Raw genomic sequence first — 27768 nt, 5'->3', positions numbered from 1 at the left:
TCTGTACAGGTTCAAAAACATCTCAGGAGACTGACAATTGCTTCATTTGTCCCTTTGAGAGCTTTCCTGACTGTTTTCATAGCAATGTTAACAGTTGCTTGGAGATATTTTGGAAATGCTAGGTTAGAAAAAATGAAAATACAGAAGCTTGGCACATATAACAGGTTTGGGAATTTGTATTCATTTGCTATTTCAGCATATTGTGTAATGCCGCTACAGAACATTCCCACTGAGCCATGTTTCTGGGATTTGGAGGAGCAGAAAACAGATTTTTTTTTTATTGTTTAGTTGTCTCTAAAAAAAACCTTCAAGCGGTTTATAACAGCATCTATGGAGAGAGAAAGGGACACGGGTGGCGCTGTGGGTTAAACCACAGAGCCTAGGACTTGTTGATCAGAAGGTCGGCGATTCGAATCCCCGCGACGGGGTGAGCTCCCGTTGCTCGGTCCCTGCTCCTGCCCACCTAGCAATTCGAAAGCACATCAAAGTGTAAGTAGATAAATAGGTACCGCTACATCAGGAGGGTAAATGGCGTTTCCGTGCGCTGCTCTGGTTCGCCAGAAGCGGCTTAGTCATGCTGGCCACATGACCCGGAAGCTGTACGCCGGCTCCCTTGGCCAATAAAGCAAGATGAGCGCTGCAACCCCAGAGTCAGTCACGACTGGACCTAATGGTCAGGGGTCCCCTTACCTTTACCTACCTTATGGCAAGAGAGATCTTGATCAGCATCATGGTACATGATGTAGTGTTTTGTTTTTAAAACTCTACTTGTGCTGCAGTCCAGTAGAGACCATCTCCCCAGGCCTGGGAAGCTACCATTGGCTTTCTTGGTGGTGACTGCAGTCCTAAGGAGTCCCTGCCCTCCTATGAATATGGTCAACTTGCTCATCTCTTCTCTGTCCAAAGTAAGTGGCTTTAGCGGCCTCATGGATTTTTATTTATGTTTAACACAAAGGTATCGGCACAGAACTATTTTGTAAGCTTCCTCTAATCTAATCCGGTCCTGTTGGCAGTGATGGGAACAGCAACAACCAAGCGGACACAGCTCTGAGGTTTTGTTTATTAATAAATGCACATACAGCAATCACTTTCAGTTTTATTAAGGGTTTCCTAAAATCAAGAAGACATAAAGGGCCCCTTCTCCTTTTGCCCTGGCCCACCCTACACACCCAGTAATATAGGGCCGGCGCTTAATCATTGCAAAAAGAAGAAGAGGAGGAGGAGGACGGGCATCACCAACAAAAGAGGGTAGATTTGCATGGAATGTGCGTATCATATATACCAGGCATAGGCAAACTGGGCCCTCCAGTTGTTTTGGGACTACAACTCCCATCATCCCTGACCACTGGTTCTGTTAGCTAGGGATGATGGGAGTTGTAGTCCCAAAACATCTGGAGGGCCCAGTTTGCATATGACCTGATCTATACAGATGCAAATTTAGAAATAATTACTATAGTTCACATAGAAATACAGTACACCTCATCATAGCAGGGAGGACTGGAACCAGGTGACATCTCAGCCTGCTGCCCGGGTGCTAACTGTTGACGTGCACCTGTGCTATTTACCTCTTAAACTGGACTGGCGCCAGAGAGCTCTTTGAATGGAGCAGGGACAGCCAACATGGTGCCTGATCGTAGGCCATGGGAGTTGTAGCTCACAACATCTGGAGGGCCTCCTGTATTCTTGGAATAGAGCACTTTTGTAAAGTAGGACACAGAGCCACTCTAGCAGCAAAAAAAGCTCTCTCTGGACAAGGCATCAGGAAGGGCAAGGACTGGGCTCCTGTTGCGCTGTGTGCAGCTGCCCCAAGTGAAGTACGTCTCTGGGCATTAAAGGATTCCCAGCTGCTGGGGTGACTCTGCTCACCAGGCTGTCCTTACTGAGAAGGTCTATAAAGGCCTCCTGGCTCCCTCTTGGAAGATCCCCTCAGGTCAGCCCGGACAACCTGTGTGCATAAAAGCAGAGCTAGGATGGCCTGCCCTGTCCAAATTATCCAAGATATGTCACCATCATGGGGTTTTGCGGCACCATTTTCTGAAGTGAACTTTAGGTGGTTCCTACTTGGTCCTAAAAGCACCATACCGCAAGCAGGAGAAGAAGTCCACTTGCAGATGTATCCCTGGGGTGGAAGAAGGAACCTATCAACATTTGCAAACTCCTCTCAGCATTAAATTTGCTGCTGGTTGTGTAGCTCCTGTTCCCCGGAGCTGTTTATTTCTGAAATTTGTGATCCTTTGTGCTTTTTCGGCCAGAGGGCTGAATTTCCTCAAGGCCAACCTTTTGGAGGCCACATGGTAGTGGTGGGTGCAATTAAACAAAAAGTGGGTGTGGACATAGTGGGAGTGGCTAAAGCTGGCAGTGGGTGGGGTCACCTCACCCTCTCTATAGTGCCCCAACACATGCGTATACACATCCCATGCATCCACATGTACAGCACACGCCACACACACACACACGAAAAACAAACATACTTCAGTCAGTCATTCCTTCTCTCTGTCACTTTCTCTCTCACACACCGGTTTGAAGGGGATCCAAAATTTCCGGGGTTAAATAATGAACCTGCCCTCTCAGGCTCTCTCTCTCTCTCTCTCTCTCTCTCTCTCTCTGTGTGTGTGGTGTTGGTGTGTGTGTGTCCCTTTCCTCTCCCTGCAAACAATAAGGCTTGGAAAAAAGCATTGCGGAGAAATTTCGACAAATCCCAACTTTACTGTAAGGCTTACGGTACAGATGGGATTTGTCAGGAACTTTTTGCCAAGTCAGCAAAATGCAAAACGGTTGTGAGACAGGGGTATAGTTGACAGGGCTATGGCAAAATCTGAGTTTCTTTGCATCTGTATGAGAACTGTGAATATTTTGAGAAGAGCACATTGGGGCCTTGCTAAGGGTGAAGACGGAAGTAATATTTAAAGAGAAGTCGCTGGGGATTCTATACTTATAGAGACTGCGCTCATCTTCCTCCCAGCTGCACAGTTTTCAGGACAGGTGTTAAAAACGAGGACAAAACCGCTTTGGAGATATGGGAGGTGACATCACATGTGCTATTGTGCTATCTGGATGACATCACAAGTGCTAGCCACAGTCCACTTCTGCTGCCCACCATCCCAGAGCTTGAAATCTGGTGCAAGAGAATGGTAAAGGTAAAGGTAAAGGGACCCCTGACCATTAGGTCCAGTCGTGACTGACTCTGGGGTTGCGGTGCTCATCTCGCTTTACTGGCCAAGGGAGCCGGCGTACAGCTTCCGGGTCATGTGGCCAGCATGACTAAGCCACTTCTGGAGAACCAGAGCAGCACACGGAAATGCCGTTTACCTTCCCGCCAGAGTGGTACCTATTGATCTACTTGCACTTTGACGTGCTTTCAAACTGCTAGGTTGGTAGGAGCAGGGACCGAGCAACGGGAGCTCACCCCATCGCAGGGATTTGAACCACCGACCTTCTGATCGGCAAGTCCTAGGCTCTGTGGTTTAACCCACAGCGCCACCCGCGTCCCAAGAGAATGGTATATACCGGTAATTTGCACTAAAGGTGGAAAGGGCATTTCCAACCCAGCCCTGCTTATCTACCAATGTAACTTCCATCTTCACCTTAACGTAGAAAGAGTTTCCTTGGAAGCAACAAGGGCTTGGTGAGATTGAAGTCTTAGGGGTGAACTATATGTCACACCATCAGTGTGAAAAGGGGTGGATTTTGGTAATATGGTGCCCTGAGCAAGGATTTTTTTTTTTTGCCCCCTTTCTAATAATTCCTTTTGCCTCCTTTCACATTAATTCCTTTTGGTACGGTTGCTTTTTTATGGAACATCTCAGTAGGTACCTGTATAAATATAGGTTGTTGTTATTTTGCACCCCTTCAGCTTGGTGCCCTGAGTGGGGGAACTCCCCACACCATCCTAAATCCAGCGCTGATGTGAATGTATGTGGCCGTTCCCTGATTCCTTTTTAAACAGAACTGCTTTGAGAGAAGGGAAATTAGAGAGGAGAAGTGTGTGTTTGTGTGCATTGGGGGGTGTGTGTTCCAAATCCTCTCCAAATTCCCCTCTGCCCTAGAGCTCTGTACATAAGGGCAAACACACATCTGAAACCTGGGAGAATGGGAAATGAGGGTTGATGAGAATGGGTAATTTGGAGCTGAGAAATGGCAGGCAGGTTGGGGATTAAACACTTTTCACTTCCACTGCTCTACTCTGCGTTCCCTTCTGCAAGAAGCACCCAAGTCCTTTTCCACGCATCCCATTTGTTAGTCCCTTAGCCTGGCAAAAGCTGGTCAAGAATGATGAGTGGGCAATAATGTTATCTAAAACCACTGGAGTAGAGACTTCCGGGGAGAGGAAGATGGCGGACGAGTCATCTACTGTCTACACTCCATTGACAGAGATAATTATGTGGTGATTAATGACAGCCAAGCCATAACTCTTGGTTATTATCACATTCTCTCTTGGGAAACAGGGAGAACAGGGATTAAGTTCTGATGCTCTGAAAAAGCTGCTTTCCACACTGGGAGATCGAGATGTTTTGGGGGATCTGGACAGGGGTGAGTGACGTAAAGCAAGGAACCTCGATTGTGCTCAAACACTACATAAAAGTCCTTAGGGTCAGTCATCAGGGAATAAGGTAAACAAAACATCCCTTTTAAAAATTACTTTTGAGACTGATGAATTATGACGGAAGTGATCTATCTGCGAGTTGGAATTTACACTTGGAATGTGAGCTGACTGCAGTTTCTTTTCCCAATCTGTCCAGCTCCCCTCCCTCAAGTTGTTATGACTTTTTGCCTTTGCCTTTGCCTTTCCCCTTTCCCTTCCCTTTCTTCTTGGGTTTCCCTTCCTCCTCCTCTTTCTTCTTCTTCGCTTCTTTCAGCTCCTTATAGCGCCACTTTGGCAGCTCCAGCATGTGCTTGTCCTGAGAACGTGGCGGCACGTTCTCCTTGGGTGGCGACTGAGCAGGCGACTTGGTGAGTTCAATTTTCGGGACCGGGTAGATGCTGTTATGGCGCATGCGCAAGGGGAACGACAGCAGCTTGACGATGGTGCTGGTGGGCCGGTAGGGCACCAGAACCCGGGTGGGTGTCATGAGCTGGCCATTGCAGGCCGACGCACTAACCATGGATTTGGCATCAGGATCCGGCGTGTACTCCTTCAGGATCTCGGGCACTGAGAGTCTCTGCTTCCCCACTTCCGGCGGGCTGTCAGGGCAGACGGTTTGGCAAGCAGTGCCCACGAACGGACTGGCCAAGCAAGTGGTCATGCGCACCATGTGGTCCATCACACCATCCGGCTCAGGGTCGTGCGGGAAATTTATGGTGAAGGTGGAGCATATCGTCTCCGACAGCCGCTTGGCTCTGGATTTTGTGGCCATTGCTTGCGCCACCAGCTCGGGCAGAGCGGGCCACTGCGGCATGTACTTGCTGCAAAACTGCTCGGCGCATGGGCGCTGCAGAAGGGTTCGGATCCGGACAATTGTTTCAAAGCGCCCCGTCAGGGCTGCCCATTCCCGCGCTGTCTTTCCTTTCACCGGGTCCACAGCTGCGAGGTCGGCTCCTAGGAGAAATCGCAAGGTTTTAGGGAGCCTGCCGTAGTCCATTCCCTTTCAGTATATAGTACAGAATGAACGGGGCAGGAGATGGGGGTAGTTCAGTACTGAGACTCCGTACCCCCCAGGGAGAGCTTGGACTGGCTAGATGAACAAGAGTGCCTCCCAAGATCCCCCCAGGGATGACACCTTAGAGCCCGGAGCCTGGTGGTGGGAAACTGAGGAGCAATCAATGGAAAGGATGATTTGGAAGCTGATAAAAACAGGGCACTTGAGCGATCAAGGGGCATCAGGAGAAGGAGGGTCCTCCAGGTCAGGATTAAAAGCTGAGAGCCAGTGGGTGTGCAGACAGTCCCAGTCCTGTTGACTTTCCACCCCTTGTGACTCCCTGCTTGTGGAGGATTCTGCATGTTGCTGAGCAATGCGTCAGACTGGCCCTGAGTAGGAGGACATCCGCTCGAAGCAGCCTTCGTCCTCCAGGGAGGGATCCAGAATGAGCGGCTAGAGGGGAAGGGCATGCCTAGAGCTTAGTGTCAGCAATGCCTTCATTGAGTTAAGACAAACCAGGGACATTGCTTGATTGCTGTTTTTTCCCCTGCTAATAAAAAGCTAATTGCAGCATCCCGTGCCTTTTGTGTGTGTGCTGCTCTGTGCCTGCCCTGGCTCGTTGACAGCACCTTGACACCTGAGCTCCTCCTCAGTATTTGACCATTCCTGCCATGACACCTCCATGGGGCTCATTGCACATGGTACTGGCCATATAACTTTTGCATGCCTTAATTGCACAAGTCCTTTGGGCAGGAAAAGATCTCCCTAGTTCTCCTGTGCTGGAACCAGTCCTTCTGTGGGGTGAGAGCAGCTATTTTTTTGGGAGGGGGTGACTTTCATCTGGTTCATGGTGAGTAAGGAAGTGGTTAAAAACCCCTAACTTGTAGTCTTGATCCTGAATCAGCACACACACACACACACACACACACACACACCCCTCTTTCCTATTTGGACTAAATAGAAAAAAAGGCACAAAACCTGCAAGCGTGTTTAATTTGGCCCACAGGTTGCCATTAGATGGCACTGGGGCACGCATGAACCGGTCACATGTTGTCCTTTGCAAGGGCCTGCAGATGGCAGTAGGTACAAAGTGAAAAGGCATCTACAGAGTTAGATCAAGAACGTGAGCAGACAGAGCTTCTGGTTTCCATCACTGGCACAGGAGTGGAAATACTGGAGTACAGTACTAGGATTGCAAATACTAAGGGGGCTTATCAGAAGTTATGCCTAATGTGAGTTATTCAGTGTTGACAAGAGGTGAGTGAAGAGTCACTAGCTATCGAGAGACTCTTTGGGAACTCAGTCTTGAATGAAACCTCTGCTTTGTGTTTTTCAACAATTCAGCCTTTTTCAAACACAGTTGTACATTGGTTCTCAAGTGGAATCCATTCCGGAAGTCCGTCCGGCTTCCGAAAACGTTTGAAAACCAAGGCACGACTTCCGATTGGCTGCAGGAGCTTCCAGCACTCAATCAGAAGCCATGCCAGAGGTTCGGCTTCCAAAAAAAGTTCGCAAACCGGAACACTCACTTCTGGGTTTGCGGTGTTTGGGAGCCAAAACATTCAAGTCGCCAAGACATTCAAAAACCAAGGTACGACTGTGGATCAAACAGGAGAACTGTATTTGCTTTGGAGGCTGAATGGTAAGGGAAAAACATCCTTCCCTTGGATTTGTTTCCATAGGTAAGGCATGCCAGGGTGTTTGAGTCATCTGTCCCTTCTCACACTCAGGGCATTCTCAGACAGCTGGCAGGGCCCATTGCTGATGTGTTGATAATACCCTCCAACATTTCTCTGATGAAAATAGGGACGTCCTACTCAACAACAACGACAACAACATTTATACCCTGCCCATCTGACTGGGTTGCCCCAGCCACTCTGGGTGGCTTCCAACTAATAATAATAATAATAATAATAATAATAATAATAATTTTTTAGTTATACCCCACCCTCCCCAGCCAAGGCCGGGCTCAGGGCAGCTAACAAGCAATAATAAAAACAAGTTGAATGATTACAACTTAAAACAAAATTAAAATACAACATTAAAATATTGAAACATTAAAATATTAAAATGCCTCATCGAAATGCCTCATCGCAGGAGGAGAAGGAAAAGAAAAAAGAAAGAAAGAGAGGGAGGGAATCAGATTGGCTCCAAGCCAAAGGCCAGGTGGAACAACTCTGTCTTACAGGCCCTGCGGAAAGAAATCGGATCCTGCAGGGCCCTGGTCTCCTGAGACAGAGCGTTCCACCAGGCCGGGGCCAGTGTTGAAAAGGCCCTGGCTCTGGTTGAAGCTAATCTAACTTCCTTAGGGCCCGGGACCACTAGGGTGTTGCTATTTATGGACCTTGGGGCTCTCCGTGGGGCATACCAGGAGAGGCGGTCCCGTAGTTACAAGGGTCCTGGGCCGTAATATAAAAATATTAAACATTAAAAAACTTCCCTATACAGGACTGCCTTCAGATGTCTTCTAAAGGTTGTACAGTTACTTATCTCCTTGGCTTGGGGGCCAGATAACTCCATACCCTCCAGCATCTCTCTGATGAAAACAGGGAGGTCCTAACAAAAAGCGGGACATTCCGGGATCCAATCAGAAACTGGGATGGCTTCTGTAAATCCAGGAGTGCTCCTGGAAAATAGGGACACTTGGAGGGCCAGACTGCTGGTGTTTGGCTCTCTAAGCAGCACCAAGCGGCAGGGGCTAGCTGCCACCTTAATTTTCCACAATGCTACTGACACAGCGTCATTATTGGGGCATTGTAGGAAATTGCAATGGCAGCTAGATGCAGCAGCCACTGTTGAACACTTGAAGGATGAGCAGCAGGTGTTAAAAAACGGATTTAAAAATCCTTTCCTCCTGAACCGGCTAATGAGGAGTGACATACCTGCCATGAGCAAAGCTGCAACACAGTCGTTTCTCCCCTGTACTGCAGCCTTCATGAGTGCAGTCAGACCCCGCAAGTCTCGCACCTCCAGCTCCAGTGTTGGATAGTAGTTCAGAAGATAGTTGAGAATAGTGATGTGTCCTTCATGGAGAGAGAGAGAGAGATTAAGGAAGCGGTGTTAGGCATTGAAATGTTTCCCAGAGGTTTAGCATGTGCTAAAGACCACAAGAGATAACACACAATGAATTATTTTCCCGTCCATGTAGACTTTCATTTCCTCTGGGAATTGAGTGGCCAGGGCTGTCTTAAGCATATGCGCGCCAGGGTGCAAAGATCTGCCCAGTGCACACACCCCGGTTGCCCAGTCCCAGGTGCACAGGATGGCAGAGCCGGCCAGCCACCTCAGCGTCTCGCTGGCTCGGTCACCCCTGAACTCACGGCGCAAAGCCACCCGCAGCAGAAGACACCACCGTGGCGTGCTGACCGATGGGTGGGCGCTTCCCCAGACTCAACTCTTGGGGCCCAGACTCTCGGCCTGGCGCCCCTGAGAGCCTGGCACCCGGGTGCCCCGCACCCCTAGTGCCTATGGGTAAAACGGCCCTGTGAGTGGCTGATGTCTACCAGCCTGACACAAGCCCAAATCACCATTGTGTCCCTGTGAAGCCCTCCAAAAGTCTAGGTTCATGGCTTGGGGGTTGCTCCTTGATTCTAAATTATTGCCAGGGGCTCAGGTGTCTTCGGTGGCGAGTAATGCCCATGCCCAGGTGTGACTGATCCATCCATCAGCTGTGGCCATTCCTGGACTAGGACAGCTTGGCCTCAGTTAACCAGTGTTAATAACTTCCAAAATAGATTACTACAATGGGGGTGGGGCTGCACTTAAAGATGTTATAGAAGCTGCAGCTGATGCAGAATGCCAACGCCTGACTGTTATCTAGCGCATTGCGGGGGATCACATTACCCAGATCCTCAAAGCCCTACAATGATTGCCAGTAAAGCTCCACTGAGCTTCAGAATTTGAATGATAGATGTAAATACCAGCCAATCAAAATCAGCTGTCAGTCTTGGCCTTCTCTCCATGCTGCAGAAAGACGGTTTATTTCCCACCCCCCACCCCTATTTTTAAAAGTGCTTTCCATTAAAATAAAATAAGGAAAAGGGAACCCTAACCCTTATTTTAAAAGGTGTGTTTGGGAGAAGAACACTAGAGTTCGTGGTAAAGTCACAGGCACCAGCCAATCAGTGCTATGCACAGCTAACTGCTTCTGCAAAAAGCACTTCCATATTCTGCTTCTTTCTTGCAGAGTTCAATCCTGGAGAAAGAAAAATGCATTTGGATTGAACACAGTGGATACACTTCCAAACACACTCTTCTAGTTTAAATACTTATCAGATGGATAGCTCAGTTGATTAGAGTTTCATGCTGATAATGCCAGGGTTACAAGTTTGATCCCCATAAGGGATTGCTGAATATTCCTGCAGGTTAAAGTAGATCATCCTCAGGGTTCCTTCTAACTCTATGATGCTTGACTATTATTATTATATTATATCTATCTCCTCCATTGTTTCATATCCCCCCCTCCCATTGCACTTTTGGTGAATTTAACCGCCTTGAGCTGTTTTTTAATTGGGTCTGTTTTTTGTGGTTCAGCCATCTATCAATCACAGGCATTGTTCACACATAATACTCAGCCAAACCATGGCTAAGCAGGATGAGGGTGCAAGACCAAGAGTGGCTGCTTTGCAGAGTTAAGTCACGGTTTAGCTTAGCATTACGTCCAAACCTGAGAGCACGGTCTGCCTCTTCCAAACAAACCATGGCCAATAAGCCAAGAACAAACTGCAGTAACAGCTTGTGGTTTGTTGGGAGCGAGACAAACCATTAGCCTGGATTTTCATAGAGCCAAACTATAGCTTAGCTCCAGGTAGCATGTCGGCAGCAGGACTGGGGGGAAGAAAGAACCGGCAACCTTTCTTGCTCTGGGCGACTGCACCCTTGCCTGTTCGCACTTAGCCATAGTTTGGCTTTGCGTTACATGCAGTCTGGGCTACAGTCTGCACAAACAAATCACAGGGCGCTAAACAGACAAATAAATTAGGAAGGGAAGGAAGTGTGAAACGGTAACTCCTCTGCAAATCTGGAATGCCAACAGAGGCCTGAATTCAAATGTGCACATCTTGCCTTCAGAATATTCATCTAATTTGATCTTTATTGAGATGATACAATTTGGCTCCAATTTTCACAGAGGAATGGCCATCTGCAACCTGAGCTTATCGTCACCTTTCAGTAAAAGCCCTTTTACTTCTCATTGCCAAGGCACTGCCGGGGGGAATTTCCTTCCTCCTGGCGGTTTCAGCCCCCGCGAGAACAGGGGAATCCCGACTGGCCACACCTCCCAGCCAGCCAATCGGCTGGCTGGGGGGGGGCGTGGCTTGCCCTATTTAGGGCCGGAGCCACTTTATTTGCATATTCGAAATAATCACAAGATATCTATCTATCTATCTATCTATCTATCTATCTATCTATCTATCTATCTATCATCTATATCTATCTATCTATCTATCTATCTATCTATCTATCTATCTATCTATCTATCTATCTACCTATCTACCTATCTATCTATCTATCTATATCTATCTATCTATCTATCTATCTATCTATCTATCATCTATCTATCTATCTATCATCTATCTATCTATCATCTATCTATCTATCATCTATCTATCTATCTATCTATCTATCTATCTATCTATCTATCTATCTATCATCTATCTATCTAATCTATCATCATCTATATCTATCATCATATCTATCATCTATCTATCTATCTATCTATCTATCTATATCTATCTATCTATCTATCATCTATCTATATCTATCTATCTATCTATCTATCTATCTATCTATCTATCTATCTATCATCTATCTATCATCTATCTATCATCTATCTATCTATCATCTATCTATCTATCTATCTATCTATCTATCTATCTATCTATCTATCTATCTATCTATCTATCTATCTATCTATCATCTATATCTATCTATCTATCTATCTATCTATCTATCTATCTATCTATCTATCTATCTATCTTCTATCATCTATCTATCTATCTATCTATCTATCTATCTATCTATTTATCTATCTATCATCTATCTATCTATCATCTGCTTGCTCGTAATTAAGCATATAAGAAGACCTTGCTAGATCAGGCCAGCAGCCCATCTAGTCTGGTATCCTGTTCCTAATGTGGCCAAAATGATGCCCATGGAAGCCCAAAAGAAGGCTCTTTGTGCAAGAGTGCTTCCTCACCCTGCAGTTTCCAGCAACCGGTACCCAGAAGCGGAGGAAGAAGGCAGCCTGTCATCAGGGTTAGTAGCCCCTGAAGTCACTATTGGAAGTAGAGCAATCCTGGCCAGATGCCCAACCTTCCTTGTCTCTGTCTGCCATCCCTGCTCAACTGTATAAAAGCAAGACACTTCCTACCTGCCTGAGCTGCTATCATGAGTGCTGTGTTTCCATCATTATCCTGATGATTGATATCTATGTAGGGACATTTGCTGAGAATGGTGACAATGTCTACGAAGCCTTTGAAACATGACACCAATAGGCCGTTCTGTGGAGGAAAAGGGAACAGGTGTTAAGGTTCAGCCACTTGAGCAAGTGATGCTACCTCTCTTTCCTGCCTATCTTGCCCGTTCCAGAAACACAGTCCTTTGGTCCCAACAAAATGGCACTTCCTGCCCCAGGGGTGACTCCGATGCTCTCCCAGCAGCTACACAAAGCCTGAGCGTCACTGATTGTTTCCAGCACCTCAGCAATAACAGCCACTCCTATTGTATTCCTGCCACTGCTACCTGTCAGTCAGGACATAGCACAAATGTTTTGGTTGTGGTTTTTTTAATTTAACCCCCCCCAAATTACTTTTTTAAAATGTTTTAAATACTTGTTATTAATTGTTAATTTTATTGTTCATTCCTTTTGCAAACTGCTCTGGGGTTTTATTACAATCAAGCAGTATATAAATTGTTATGAAATACAGCAGCACCTCGGTTTTCAAACATAATCTGTTCTGGAAGACCGTTGGAGTTCCGAAACATTTGAAAACCGAGGCACAAAGGGCGGCCTGCAGATTTAATAGAGAAAAATGAGAAAAATAACATATACACTCAGTGGAAGCCGTTCAACTTCCGAGGTGTGTTTGAAAACGGAAGCGTATACTTCCGGGTTTACGGCGTTCGAAAACCAAAACGTCTGTCAACGGAGATGTTCGAAAACTGAGGTACCACTGTAAATACAAAATGCGGCTGATACTGTTCCTCTATTTACCGTGCATGGAAAGAAAGTACGACTGAACTCATGAGGATGGCTGGAACGCCATGATAACACATTTCATTTTTTTCCATTCTTTTGCGATATTTATAAACCACTCAGGAACAAAGTCCTTTGTTTGCGTTATCGATAGCAGGGCATCAATGCTGCCAATGCAGGGGAGTGGCTGTGGCTCAGTAAGGATGATTTGCATGGAACAGTTCCCAGGATCAATCCCTGGCATTTCTGTATATGCAGATCTGGGAAAGACTCTTGGTTTGAAACCTTAAAAGGGCCACTGCCAGTCAGTGTGGACAGTAATGACCTAGATGAACTGATGGTCTAACTCGCTCATAATTTCAATCCCGGGATAAAGGGCTGGGGAGAAGCCGTGCATAAGCATGGGATTCTAGAACCTACATGTGGAATCTGCATAACTAAGCACCCCTCCCCTGGAAAGGCACAGAGGAAGAGAGTTTTGAGCCGGGGGGGGGGGGGCTGGTGGTGGGACACTGGCCACACCTCAGAGGAGGGGATGGGCTGGGAACTGTTAGAATCAGGGCTCTTGAGGGATAGCGAAGAGACAGAACAGGCTGAGGTTTCCAGTTTGGATACAGGCGCCGACAGACAGCCAGGACACAGGAGAGGTAGACTGTGCAGTTCTCCCTCAGAGCTACTCTGACAGCTTCTCTTTCCAGCCCCCAACCTATGCCTAGAATGATTGTTGTGTGTTGCCAAGAAGCGAGCCAGGCCGACACAGAGGGAGTCCCTTGCAGCTTGCCGTAGCAGAAGATCACAGAGGAAGGGGCCTGACACAGAGAGGACGGGAATGAAGGAGAGGCTACAAGCTGGTTCGAACAACTGGCTTTCCCTTTAGATATCTCTCTCTGTGTTTTGCTTTCCTTAATAAAGAAACTAACTGCAACTTTGCCAAGCGTCTCTCTCACACACCTGTGAATGACCTGCTCTGCCTGTTGGCTCCCTGACATTACCAGATCGGTTGTAGTGTGGACAAATGTCCTTCCTCAGGTAACTCTCTAATTCATTCATGCCTTTGACTGCTTTTTGTTTCGCACACCCCACTTGGTGCCACCCAGCCAAACATGTAGCCAGTCAAAATTGATGGAGCTAGCCACCAACACACAGTGGAGCAGTACAATGACCACTTTGCTGTGCAGTCACCACCCCACAAGGCATGTCGAATTCACTGCATGGCTGGGATGGTTTACCATAGCTTCCTGTTAGGGACAGCGATGCTAAGGATGGTTTCTTGGACTAGAGAACGGCCATGATTGGGCTATGGCTCTGTTCTAAGGAATGGCTAAGAGTCATGGCCTTCTATTCACCCCAAAGCCATATTGCTAGCTATAGGTGCTGCTGTGAGAAGTCCAGTTACCCGTCCGTTGATGTCCAGCTCCATGACTTCCTCCCTGGTCACCCCTCTGTCAAGTTTCTCCTGCAATAGCTTTGCATCGTTCTTGAGACAGATCTGGTAGAACGTGAGCGTTGTGCCATCACCATTGGCAGACGGAGCAGATTCATAGACGGGGTACACAGAGTCATCAGAAAGGATGCTGCAGGTGTCCGATTCTCCCCTCTCACCCTCCCTCCTTTCGTCCTCCTCAACTTCTTCATAGTCTAGATCGGGGTCTGACTCATCTAGGGCGGGCGATGTGTCTGGCTCTCCTTTCCTGCTGGCATCGGTCATCCAGCCCACTCAACGCAAGCGGTGTTTGTTGTCGTTTTGGTTGCCCATGCTTGTTTCAGTCTCGATGACCTTTTCTCTTGTGCCTGACTGCCCTCCTCAGTTACACGCTGGGGATCTGTGAAGCAAAGATGATGCAGAGACAAAGATTAGCCGCTCTCAATGAACAAATACAACTCCCTGAACATTTCATGGGTTTGAGAGATCATTTGATAATCCCTTAATTGTACTGAGCACAAGCCATCTGTTCAGAAGCTACTGAAATAGTTGTTTTCAAACTCTGATCCTGGAAACACCAAGGTTCCATAGGAGATTATAATTGGGGGATAATCAGTGAGATGATAATGAATGGCGGCAAGTTTTCTCAAGGATGCCTCTAAACTCTCAGTATTTGGTGAGAGGGATTCCAACACATACCAGATCTTTAGGTTTTTGCACAATTAAACACAACAACAACAGCAACAACAGCATCAATAACAACAACAATGTTATCATTTATATGCCACCCATCTGACTGAGTTGACCCAGCCACTCTGGGCGACCCCAGCCACTAAGGAAGGAAGATAACAACATGATAAAGTTCAAAATGGTAACAATTAATTGCACATTTATTCAAAATCCAGTGAAAACTTTTTGGATCCACTTTAAAAAATGAAAATGAAAACAGGTGTTTGTGGCTTGGAAAGTGGCAGGAAAATGCACTGGAAATTCAGTTTCAGGGACGTCCCAAGAAAAAGTGGGACATTTCAGGCTCAAATCAGAAACTGGGGTTGCTTCTGTAAATCTCTGGAAAATAGGGACACTTGGAGGGTCTGTCTTGGCTTTCTATGACAGGCCTAGTGCTAGCGCTAGCCATCACTGTGGTGTTTCAGCCAGGTCTGAGACTGCACCAAGAAGGCAAGAACATTGCTGCAGGAACCATGCCTTTGGGCAAACATTAGAGCAGCACACAAATCTCCATGAACGATGGGTAAGGCATTTTCATCTTCTTCAAGTGTTCAGCGAAGCATAGGCTATTTTGCTGCCACTGACGGCTTTCCCAGTGTTTTCAAACGGGCGCTGAAAGCACCTGCTGAAACCTGGGTCCTCCAGCACCATCAATCTGTCAGTTTGCATTTCTTAGTGCAGAAAGTATTGATCTGATGTGTAGAGATCTTTCCTGTTCTGCTTAATTCAAGAGGGTTCTGGAAGCTTCTCTGTGTGAAAGAAGATTCCTGATATTTGGGTTATTCCTTCAGAGAAGCTGCATACAGCTGGTTTAAACTGGTTCTGTTACCTCTTTCTATCAAGGTCATGCTGATTATAATAGTGAGGCCAGAAGGAGCCCGGGTTTTACTCTCTCTTTTTGTCTCTCTTTCTTTCTGGTGTGGTGTTCCGTATGTTGTGTTAAGTTGCTGTAAGTTTAAGTTAAGTCTGCTGTAACTGGATTTCTTAAGGACAGTGCCAATCCTGAGTGTACTGTGACCATTATGCTCATTTGCCTTCAGTAGCAGTACAGTGGTACCTCTGGTTATGAACTTAATTCGTTCCGGAGGTCTGTTCTTAACCTGAAACCGTTCTTAACCTGAGGTACCACTTTAGCTAATGGGGCCTCCCGCTGCTGCCGCGCCACCGCAATTTCTGTTCTTATCCTGAGGTAAAGTTCTTAACCTGAGGTACTACTTCTGGGTTAGCGGACTCGAGGTACCACTGTAAAGCTCTGCTGCATGAAACACAATTGCCTCTTGTGCATTTTGGGGGGGGAATCCTGCAAGGTGTTTAAGTTGTTACTCTGCTAACTATACATTGGAATCTACAGTCATACCTTGGGTTACAGACGCTTCAGGTTGCGTTTTTTGGGCTTACGGACTGCCAAAACCCGGAAGTACCGGAACGTTCATATATGATTATATGCACTCCTTTTTGGCTCATTGAGCCTTACCTGTTTAACACTGTTGTCATTTTACCGTATTTTTCGCCCTATAGGACGCACTTTTTCCCCTCCAAAAATGAAGGGGAAATGTGTGTGCGTCTTATGGGGCGAATGCAGGCTTTCGCTGAAGCCTGGAGAGCAAGAGGGGTCGGTGCGTACCGACCGCTCTTGCTCTCCAGGCTTCAGGAGAGCCCCGTCGCCAGCCCCGCAAACTCGGGGGACAGCGGGAGAGGCGCGGCGTGCCTTTTCCCGCTGTCCCCCAACTTGGCTAGAAGGCTGGCGGGGGGGGGGGAGAAGCCTGCTCCTCCCCGTCGCCAGCCCCGCAAACTCGGGGGACAGCGGGAGAGGCGCGGCGTGCCTTTTCCCGCTGTCCCCCAACTTGGCTAGAAGGCTGGCGGAGGGCTTTCCCCTTCCTCCAGCCCCGCAAGCTCCCAGAGTGATGCCAAAGCTGCACGCAGCTTCGGCATCGCTCTGGGTCCTGTTCTGGGGGCTGGGGGAGGGGGAAGCCCCGCTTTCCCCGCCCCCAGCCCACAAGCTCCCAGAGCGATGCCAAAGCTGCCAAAGCCCGAGCTTCCCCAGCCCCGCTCCTGGGGGGGGGGAATAATTTTTTCCCCTTTATCCCCCCCCCCCAAAATCTAGGTGCGTCCTATGGGCCAGTGCGTCCTATAGGGTGAAAAATACGGTAATTATTTGCAAATCGATAAAATATGGTTTGTTTTGAAAAAAAAAGAAGTAAATTCTCTCCTCCATTCCCCTGGAAAACGTTCGCAACCCGAGCATCCACTGTACTCTGGATCAATACGGAGTAGAATTTCAATGTCACAATCAAGAAGTAGACCCAACCCACACAGCTGTCACAACCGCAAGGCAAGCTCTTTCCTCCTCCCAACCCCCAAAAGTCCCAGACAAATAAACGTCCAAAGTGTCAGGAAAGAGTTCATGCCACGGCCCGGGTCCAGTCCACACTTGGTGGGTCCCCGTAAAAAGAAATGACCCAGCACTGACGTGCCTCCAAAAGACCCCTGAATCAGCAGCTGGTATGACTGCACGAGCCATTGTTCCAGTTTGTTGCTTGGGTCCCGCAGGTCATTGCATATCAGGATGGAGCTGGCCTACTGCACTTAATAATAATAATAATAATAATAATAATAATAATAATAATAATAATAATATTTATATCCCGCCCATGTGGCTGGGTTTCCCCAGCCACTTTGGGCGGCTCCCAACAGAATATTAAAAACACGGTAAAACATCAGACATGAAAAACTTCCCTTAACAGGGCTGCCTTCAGATGTCTTTGAAAAGTCAGATACAGTGGTACCTTGGTTTACGAACTTAACCCGTTCCGGAAGTCCATTCTTAAACCAAAGCGTTCTTAAACCAAGGCATGCTTTCCCATAGCAGCGGGAGACTCAATTTCCAATTGGAACACACTCAACAGGAAGCGGAACATGTTCTGCTTCCAAGGCAAAGTTCACAAACCAAAACACCTACTTCCGGGTTTGCAGCGTTCTTAATCCAAGTTGTCCATAAACTAAGCTGTTCTTCAACCAAGGTGCCACTGTAGTTGTTTATTTCCTTGACATCTGATGGGAGGGCGTTCCACATGGTGGGTGCCACCACCGAGAAGGCCCTCTGCCTGGTTCCCTGTAGCTTCACTTCTCGCAGTGAGGGAACCGCCAGAAGGTCTTCAGCGCTGGACCTCAGTGGCTGAATAATGGGGATGGAGACGCTCCTTCAGGTATACTGGGCCGAGGCCGTTTAGGGCTTTCAAGGTCAGCACCAACACTTTGAATTGTGCTAGGAAATGTGCTTTATGAATTGCACAGGTCAGTTGCCCGCCAGCGCTGCAGCTAGCCCAGGCCTTTTTTTTGCTGTTGTAGATGTAGTCTGATCCAAAGCATTGTATTAATAGCTCAAAGCGGTCAAACAGCATATGGCTGTATCACATCAGGATCCTGACTTGAACGTGCAGCTTCTTTTAAATCAAAACAAATACAGTTGTACCTCGGGTTACATACGCTTCAGGTTACATACGCTTCAGGTTAAAGACTCCGCTAACCCAGAAATAGTGCTTCAGGTTAAGAACTTTGCTTCAGGATGAGAACAGAAATTGTGCTCCGGCGGTGCGGCAGCAGCAGGAGGCCCCATTAGCTAAAGTGGTGCTTCAGGTTAAGAAAAATAGAACAAAAATCAAAAGAAAAAGGAAGATGAGCCAAAGCAGGAAAGATCATCTATTGTACACTTCTGTCAAGCTCACAACAGATCATTATTCTTATCAATTCTCTCTATCTGCATTCCAAAGGAACCCCTCATCTTGGTATCAGGGAGCATTCAAGGGTCACCAGCAAGGGTTATAGTGGCAAAACACTGGTAAGATAAAAATACACTCACTAAAGAGGAATGGATAGTCAAATTGTGCGAGTACCCGTATTTTTCGCTCTATAACACGCACCCGACCATAACACGCATGTAGTTTTTAGAGGAGTAAAATCCGTAGGCATGCCACCCGTAGGCATTCCCTCCATAACACGCACAGACATTTCCCCTTACTTTTTAGGAGGAAAAAAGTGAGTGTTATGGTGCAAAAAATACGGTACTTGGAGCTCGCAAAGCTGACAGATGCAATAAGAGATAAACCTAAAAAATTGGTGAAAGAAGAATGGGAATGTTTAAATAATTATTTAGGGGACAAGGGCTCCAATGGTTTGACTTTACCCCCGAAAGCACACCCTTCCATTGTCTTCCGAGACAGACAGATGCCAACTAATCATTACTCAGAGAAGAACTGTTGAAATTAATGGAACTAACTTCGTCTGCATAGCTCAGTTGGTTAAAGCGTAGTGTTGATCATGCCAAGGTTGCAGGCTGAATCCCTGCATGGGACAACTGCACATACCTGCAGGGCGCCTTCCGACTATGATTCTACAATTCTAGTCATGTTCATTAATTTCAACAAGTTTACTCTGAGTAAAACTTAGTTGACTATCACCCAATATAAATTGTTAATGGAAGGTGAAGAGAATTAGCATGAAAATCAGGACGAATCGCATTCCTTGATTTTCCTACAATCGATAACTGTGAGAAATAAATGCTGTTGGAGAAACTCAACTCAGCACCTCCCCATAGTTTTTCATGGAAGAATTACATGTGAGACCTTGGAGAGCAGAGTACTGTACTGTATTATGTTCTACGCTAAGTGGATCAAGGATTTGACTTGGCATAAGGCAGATTTAAATGCACGGGTCAAGACATCCATTCCTTCACACTTTTCAAGGCATGAATTTGTTTCCTGGTCTTCTGGCAGATTGTCAGTTCTTTAACATTGGTAGGCTGCAAACGATTCAACAATTTGCGCGGGATGTGGTAGGGGCCCTGAAAACTGCCCCTGAACTCTTGGTTGAGAACGCAAAGTTGAAAGGCTTACTTAACACTCCCAGGAGAAAGGACTGCCTACTAATAGCATGGACCTTATTGAACCGACAAAGCAATCTCTGCAAATTTCAGTCAATGAAACCCTTTCATTAGTCTCAAAATGCATTTAGGATTTAAAACCCTATTTCCTGATTGTCGGCTCTTCCTTGCATAGTTTTACTGTCGCTAAATCCAGTGCTTTTTTTTCTAAATTTTTTAAAGGGGTACTCTCATTTTGACTCAAGAAAACCACCATTTTATAGTTCAAATCGGGAAAAACAAACACAGTGGTACCTCGGGTTTACAGACGCTTCAGGTTACAGACTCCGCTAACCCAGAAATAGTACTTTGGGTTAAGAACTTTGCTTCAGGATGAGAACAGAAATCGCGCGGCAGCAGCGGGAGGCCCCATTAGCTAAAGTGGTACCTCAGGTTAAGAACAGTTTCAGGTTAAGAACAGACCTCTGGAACAAATTAAGTTCTTAACCCGAGGTACCACTGTACACTAAATGGACAAAAGTACAAAGATTCACAAAATGTTTAGGGGTATGCGTACACCTGCACACCCCCCCCAAAAAAGCCACTGGCTAAATCTACACACTTTCAGAAGAAATGCAACATCAAACAATTGAGGCCTCACAGATAAGGCAGAAATTCTGGTCGTGGTAATAGAGTGGTTGGGGCAACCCAGTTGGATGAGTGGGGTATAAGCAAATAATAGTAATAGTAATAATAATAATAATAATAATAATAATAATGGCAGCAAAAGGAATGAACCATTGGAAAACCATACCTGAGGTCGATGTGGATTCTCCATTGCTTGTGGTCTTTAGAGAAAACTGGAATCTGTTCCCAGAGTTTGCCAGAAAGCTCAGTTTGATTCATTAACAGCGATCTCTGGGGAATATACACTGATCCAGTTCCTGCTTTGAGACCTAGTCCTTCAGAAGGTGGTCTTTGCGCCGCCGCTCCCTATCTCCTTGCCAAGACTTACCCTGAAGTACTCCAATCTTCAGCCCTTGTTCCTCCCTTTGGTTTTCACTGCCGCATTCACTGGGTGGAGCATCACCCCGAGATGCGAAGACATGTGGAAGTTTTCGGACACAGCCTCCTACCGCCCCCAGGGATGAAAGGAGCTTCGGCCTTGGGCCCAAGATGGGGATTTAGACTCCGGAGCTGTGACAGCTTGCACGTTGCCGTAAGCTTAGCTAGGGAAGACATCTTAATTTGCAATGTTGCTTAAAACGGCTCTGAGCAGGATTTGGAAAGTATTTAAGTCAAGGGTTAAATTTAGCCTCCCGACTCTCATTTGCTTATTTATACATGGGGTTCCTGGACCTAACAAGTGGGAATGAAGCAGCTTGGAAGAAGGAAGCCCTTGGATCCAAGAGATGGAGAGCACTTCATGCTTTCTGATCTCCTACAGTTGGCGTTGACTTTGCACATGTGGCGTGTATTCTGGCAGCCGGGAAAGCAGTTGCCAGTTGATAAGGGCGCATCAGCAGCGCATAATAGGCTGCTGGTTGGTAAGTCAGTTGTCGGAACTGACCTAGAGGTAGATAAAAGCAGCAAGTTGCTGGAAATCCTGGCTCCAGGCCTCCGTATTCAGTCTCGGATTTACGTATCAGCTAAACAAGCTATAGCTTAGGGCCCCACTTTCTTGGGGCCCCCCAAAAAAATTTACAGGGAAAAAAACCTGAATGTACATTTTCAAAATATAAGATAAAAACCAAATAAAATAAAGCCTACATACAGAAACAGTGTTTTGTGTTGTGTAGGCTCCTATGATGTAAGTAATGGGCCCCACCTGCTAGCCTGCTCCCTAAAATACCACTGGTTTGCTCATTTCTATATGTAGGGTCCCTACATTCTGCATGGACTTTGCATTGCTCATGGACTTTTCAACAATTACTTTGATAAAATACATACAGTGGTACCTCGGGTTACATACGCTTCAGGTTACATACGCTTCAGGTTACAGACTCTGCTAACCCAGAAATAGTGCTTCAGGTTAAGAACTTTGCTTCAGGATGAGAACAGAAATCGTGCTCCAGCGGTGCAGTGGCAGCGGGAGGCCCCATTAGCTAAAGTGGTGTTTCAGGTTAAGAACGGACCTCTGGAACGAATTAAGTACTTAACCCAAGGAACCACTGTATACCAGGCTTTTAGAAGACATCTGAAGGCAGCCCTGTTTCGAGAAGCTTTTAATGTTTGATGTATTATAGTATTTTAATATTCTTTTGGAAGCCGCCCAGAGTGGCTGGGGAAGCCCAGCCAGATGGGCGGGGTATAAATAAATTATTATTATTATTATTATTATTATTATTATTATTATTATTATTATTATTATTATTATTATTATTGTTGTTGTTATTATTATTATTATTATTTTGTTATGTGCAAATGGCTTTAGATACCTGTTAGGTCCGTAAGTTACCATAGAGCATATATTCAACACAAAAAACAGCGGCAATTTGTTGTTGACAAAGGACAGGTGTGGACATATAAAGGGCCCCATTACCTTCAGTAGTTTAGGGCCTCATCAATCCTAAATCCGGCCGTGACAGGATGGGTTGGGGTTTAGCAAGGTCCAATGAGGTTCTCATGTCACATATACGTTCCTGCTTTTCCTACTTCCTGGGTCCGTGTTCTGGCTAAAGCAGTGTCTCTATTTTGCCTTTCGGACAGATCTTGGTACCGCTTGCCATCTTGTTTTTGCCTTGCATCTCTTCCGTCTTTCCTCAGGTTACAAAAAGTCCTCCTTTTTTCAGGGAAATGGATGCGTAGTCTCAGCAGGCATAGATGGCTTTAGTGCTTCTCGTCCATCTTTTTAAAAGACTGGGCTTTTAACCCTTTTGAGGGGTGCATTTTAGGACCATATTTTTGTTCTTTTTATTATTATTGCTGTTGGAGGTATAAGAGGAGGTAGACTTTTTTTTTAGTTAAATTAACATTCGTTGGCCTGCAATAGCGAACATAATACAGGAAATAACAGGATATGATATAATATAACAATATAGGAAATAACAGGATATGTTTTACCCAGTAAACTCTTCCATATGTTACAATTAGAATTAAGCAGGTTTTTGCTTTTCTGTTGTTGTTGAGAAATACAAAGGTTTGGTCCAGTCAATAGGCTTGTTACCAGCAGAATAGCTTTATTTCACCACAAATGCTTTTGCTGCTCTCTTGTTCTGTTATAATGGCAATGGTGCCCACTTGAGAGGTGCCGGAACTGAGTTCTAGGACTCAGCTGCTAATAAAACATTTTAAGTCTGTTGTAAAGTACATTATACAAATGTGACACAAGATGGCGACGGCGAGCTATGGCAAGTTCGATATATTTTCCAAAACGTACTTTAAAGAAACATTTTCACAATGTTTTATATATGTGTGTAGATTCCACCCTGGTGAGTTCTGGTTTTCTTAGCTGGTTGGGTCTTATATACACACAAACCAGTGAAGGTATGTCAGAGCAGTCAAAAGGAAAGGGGAAAAAAATCCTTTAGTGGTGGAAAGGCTCCAACAATTTTGAAAGGGTTTTGGCTCTTGTTTGGCTTGATGCTCGCCATCACAACCACCAAGCCAAATATTTCTTGGTGGGAGAGCAAGCAAGATCTTTTAACAAACTTTGCATAACATCCAGGTAAAGAGCAACCTGCATTGTCAATTGCCATCCCTTCTTCTTTCTATCATATGTGGTGGTCTTGTAGTAAGGGAAATGATATATAATGAAATGAAAAGGATGTTTAAAATAACCTTTGTAAAAACAAAACAAAACAAAACAAAACAAAACAAAACAAAACAAAACAAAACAAAACAAAACAAAACAAAACAAAACAAAACAAAACAAAACAAAACCAGAAGCTTTTCTTTTGGGAATTATAGGGACAGAACTACCTAAAATGTATAGAAACTTATTCATGTAAGCTACCACAGCAGCAAGAATGTTACTCGCCCCAAAATGGAAAGAAGCAGGTGTACCAGCAAAGGAAGAATGGATACAAAAACTCATGGAATATGCAGAAATGGCGAAACTTACCGGAAGAATAAGGAATCGAGATAACAAATCTTTTATAAAAGAATGGAAATGGTTTGCTGAACATTTACAGATGCATTGCAAACAGATAAAAACATTGGCAGGATTATTGTGGCAACCTGCAGTTTTGTAAGAGTATATATTTAAAGATGAATAAATGAGCAAATGAAGTTAATTTGGAGATATTGGAAACAAGTTTAAGGAAGCGCAGAAAGAGCGGGTAGGAAGAAAGGGGGTTGAAATGTCGAAACGATTGTAAAATCAGTGAGATGTATAAACTTGAAAAGTATATAAAAAAAAATAAAGTCAATTGCTATCCCTCGCTCACCAAGCCAATCCCTTTCTGGGAGCTGTGGATGAAAGCAAAATGCGGAGGTGATATCCGCCCTTGTGACTCTGACATGCAGTCCACGTGCTTCTGAGATAGACAATTAGCTAACCTTCTCCTCCTGCCTTAATGCAAGGAAAGGACCCGGAGCGGCTTAAGGGCTCACGGAGGTTATCTTAGGGAGCCGTGCATTATAATCCCCTCCCTATGAGCTCAGCAAGTTCTGAGCGGGTTATGTCACTTCTGAAACCTTAGCAGGCTGGAGGTTAGGCGTACCGTTTGCTCTTTTTGTCTTCCTGCGCTTGCAAGTGCGCTTCCTGCAACATCTCTGCTCCATGTATATTTAGCATTGAGAGCTGCAATAAAGTGTTGCAGCGTGGAGTGTTCCTGCTGAGCATTCCTTAGGGAATACGTCCAATCCACATTGAGCTGTTTTAGGGTCATTTCCCGTTGGGGTTTATTTTTGAAAGGTTGTGTGTGTGTGTATAATTTTGCAAATCGCAAGAGTCCCCCCCCCCCAGGCTGCTGAAAATAAGTTTGCTCTTGGTATACAGGATGTTGGTTAACATCTTGGGAGAACATTTGCATCGTGTTATTTAAATACAGTGGTACCTTGGTTTATAACCACAATCCATTCTGAAGGTCCGTTTGTAAACCAAAACAGGTTGTAACCCAAGGCGCGCTTTCGCCAATGGGGCCTCCCCCCAAAAATTGTTCATAATCCAAAAATAAAAATAAAAAATGGGTTGTAATCCAAAAAAAGGTTGCAAACCGGGACATGCACTTCTGGGTTTGACGTGTTTGTAAACCAAGACGTATGCAAACCAAGGTACCACTGTACAGTTATTAGACTATGGCAGCCAGGCATTACCCTAAATCTGAAAAACACGTCTTAAACACCTCAGTTTCAGATTCTGGTACGTAGCTGTATTGGTCTGACGCAATTGAAATAAATAAATAAATTTTAAAAATTGTCCAGTAGCACCTTAGAGACCAACAAAGTTTGTTCTGAGTATAAGCTTTCGTGTGCATTTTTTTATTTAGCTTTTTCCCAGTCTGTTCTGATCTGCTTTCTGCTTCTGCAACGGCGCCCCCTTCTGGTTCCTCCTTCAACAACAACAACACCCTCCCTCAGAGGAGAGGAACCAGGGGATGTTAGGATAATTACATACCCTCCAACATTTCTTTGATGAAAATAGGGATGTCCTATTCCATAAAAATAATTGAAAAAAATATTATTTATACCTGGCCTATCTGATTGGGTTGCCCCAGCTACTCTGGGAGGCTTCCAACATATATAACAACATAATAAAACATTAAATATTTTTTTAAAAAAACCTTCCCTATACAGGGCTACCTTCAGATGTTTTCTAAAGGTTGCATAGTTACTTATCTCCTTGGCTCAGAGGCGTCACAAAACTCCAGGCCCCTCCAACATTTCTTCAATGAAAATAGGGCCGTTCTAAGTAAAACTGTGACATTTCGGGATCAGGACGGCTTTTGTAAGTCCAGGACTGTCATTGGAAAATATGGACACTTGGAGGGTCTGCAATTACTGGTGGCATCACACGCTGAGGCAAGCCTGCAAAAAGGTAAAGAGACCCCTGACCATTAGGTCCATTCATGGCCGACTCTGGGGTTGCAGCGCTCATCTCGCTTTATTGGCCGAGGGAGCCGGCGTACAGCTTCCGGGTCATGTGGCCAGCATGACTAAGCCGCTTCTGGCGAACCAGAGCAGTGCACGGAAACACCGTTTACCTTCCCGCCAGAGCGGTACCTATTTATCTACTTGCACTTTGACATTCGAACCGCCGACCTTCTGATTGGCAAGTCCTAGGCTCTGTGGTTTATTTTTTTAAAAAAGATATTTATTAAGATTTTCAAAATATTACAAAATAGAAAAAGAAAAAAGAAAAATACAAAATAAAAATAGTTTAAAACAATTCAGTCTTTCAATCACTTATCTTTCATTTGCTTATTTCCCGGACCTTCTCGCGCCTCCCTTTTCTGTATTCCAATTCAGTTTAATAGTTCAGCAAATCCCTCCCCTCTTTGTTTGTCCTAGTCTCCAATCTTAAAGTATTGTAACATTAGATTTTTGCCTAATAATAGTCCATTTTTTCATATTCCCTTATATCATTACAGCTAAAAACCACTTAGTTTCTATCCAACATCATTCTAACATTCATTAATTTTACACTATTTCTGTAAATAGTCTTTGAACTTTTTCCAATCTTCTTCCACCAACTCTTCTCCCTGGTCTTGGATTCTGCCAGTCATTTCTGCCAATTCCATGTAGTCTATCACCTTCATCTGCCATTCTTCCAAGGTGGGTAGATCTTGTGTCTTCCAATACTTTGCGATAAGTATTCTTGCTGCTGTTGTGGCATACATAAAGAAAGTTCTATCCTTCTTTGGCACCAATTGGCCGACTATGCCCAGGAGAAAGGCCTCTGGTTTCTTCAAGAAAGTATATTTAAATGCCTTTTTCAGTTCATTATATATCATTTCCCAGAAAGCCTTAATCCTTGGGCACGTCCACCAAAGGTGAAAGAATGTACCTTCAGTTTATTTACATTTCCAGCATTTATTATCAGGCAAATGATAGATTTTTGCAAGCTTGACTGGGGTCATGTACCACCTGTATATCATTTTCATAATATTCTCTCTTAGGGCATTACATGCCGTAAATTTCATACCTGTGGTCCACAACTGTTCCCAGTCAGCAAACATAATATTATGTCCAACATCTTGTGCCCATTTAATCATAGCAGATTTCACCGTTTCATCCTGAGTATTCCATTTCAACAGCAAGTTATTTTTTTAAATAAATATTTATTAAAAATTTTCCATTTTAAAGAGCCAAAAAGAAAAAAAGAAAAAGAAAAATTAAAAACATATACAGTTTGCAATCCTTATTTTCTATAACATATTTCCCTGACTTCCCCGCACCTCCCCTTCTTATATTCCAATTCAAATTGTAAATTCAACAAGTTCTTATCCCCAGTTTTTAACCTTTTTATACTTAATTCATTTTAAAAAAACCAATTTTACCTTATAAACCTCAAAATTTATACCTCAGTACTCATTCTTAAATCCTTTTTTCTAAAGTCGACCCAAATTCCCTTCCACGAATTCCCCACTTTTCATACTGATAACAAAACAGAATAAAAAGAAAAAGACAAATTATAATTATACACCCTTTGGATCCCCAAACCCCACCCCATCCCCTTCAACAGCAAGTTATACATCTTTGACAAAATCTTAGTTTTGGGTTCTAACAGTTCTGTTTCTAGTTTTGATTTTTCCACCTGGAAGCCAATTTTCTTATCCAAATTGTATGCCTCCATTATCTGATAATAATGAAGCCAGTCTCGCACTTTGTCTTTTAATTTCTCAAAACTCTGCAATTTCAATTCGTCTCCTTCTTGTTCCAAAATTTCCCAATATTTCGGCCATTTGGCCTCCATATTGAGCTTTTTCTGAGCCTTTGCTTCCATCGGTGACAACCACCTTGGGGTTTTGTTTTCAAATAAGTCCTTATATCTTATCCAGACATTTAACAATGCTTTAGTCCTAGGCTCTGTGGTTTAACCCAC

General features: G+C 44.9%; 1 protein-coding gene across 2 annotated transcripts; it reads right to left on the bottom strand.

The window, feature by feature from the left end:
• Positions 1–2588: 2588 nt before the first annotated feature.
• Positions 2589–20652, bottom strand: ANKRD33 (ankyrin repeat domain 33). Of its 2 annotated transcripts, XM_081181452.1 has the most exons (5): positions 20596–20652; positions 14168–14594; positions 11947–12076; positions 8459–8599; positions 2589–5536 (listed from the first exon to the last, which is right to left on the bottom strand). In XM_081181452.1, exons 2-5 carry the CDS (start codon positions 14477–14479, stop codon positions 4758–4760), a joined length of 1362 nt encoding a protein of 453 aa, XP_081037578.1. In that variant the 5' UTR covers positions 14480–14594; positions 20596–20652; the 3' UTR covers positions 2589–4757. The 2 variants fall into 2 exon arrangements, with proteins under 2 accessions (XP_081037578.1, XP_081037579.1); XM_081181453.1 differs by lacking the exon at positions 20596–20652 and having other exon boundaries at positions 14168–14617.
• Positions 20653–27768: the final 7116 nt, after the last annotated feature.

Source organism: Podarcis bocagei (genome assembly GCF_964188305.1).
Source record: "Podarcis bocagei genome assembly, chromosome: 2".
NCBI classification, from domain to species: domain Eukaryota; kingdom Metazoa; phylum Chordata; class Lepidosauria; order Squamata; family Lacertidae; genus Podarcis; species Podarcis bocagei.
The sequence above is the reverse complement of the archived record's forward strand: the minus strand, read 5'-3'. Positions and strand labels throughout refer to the sequence as shown.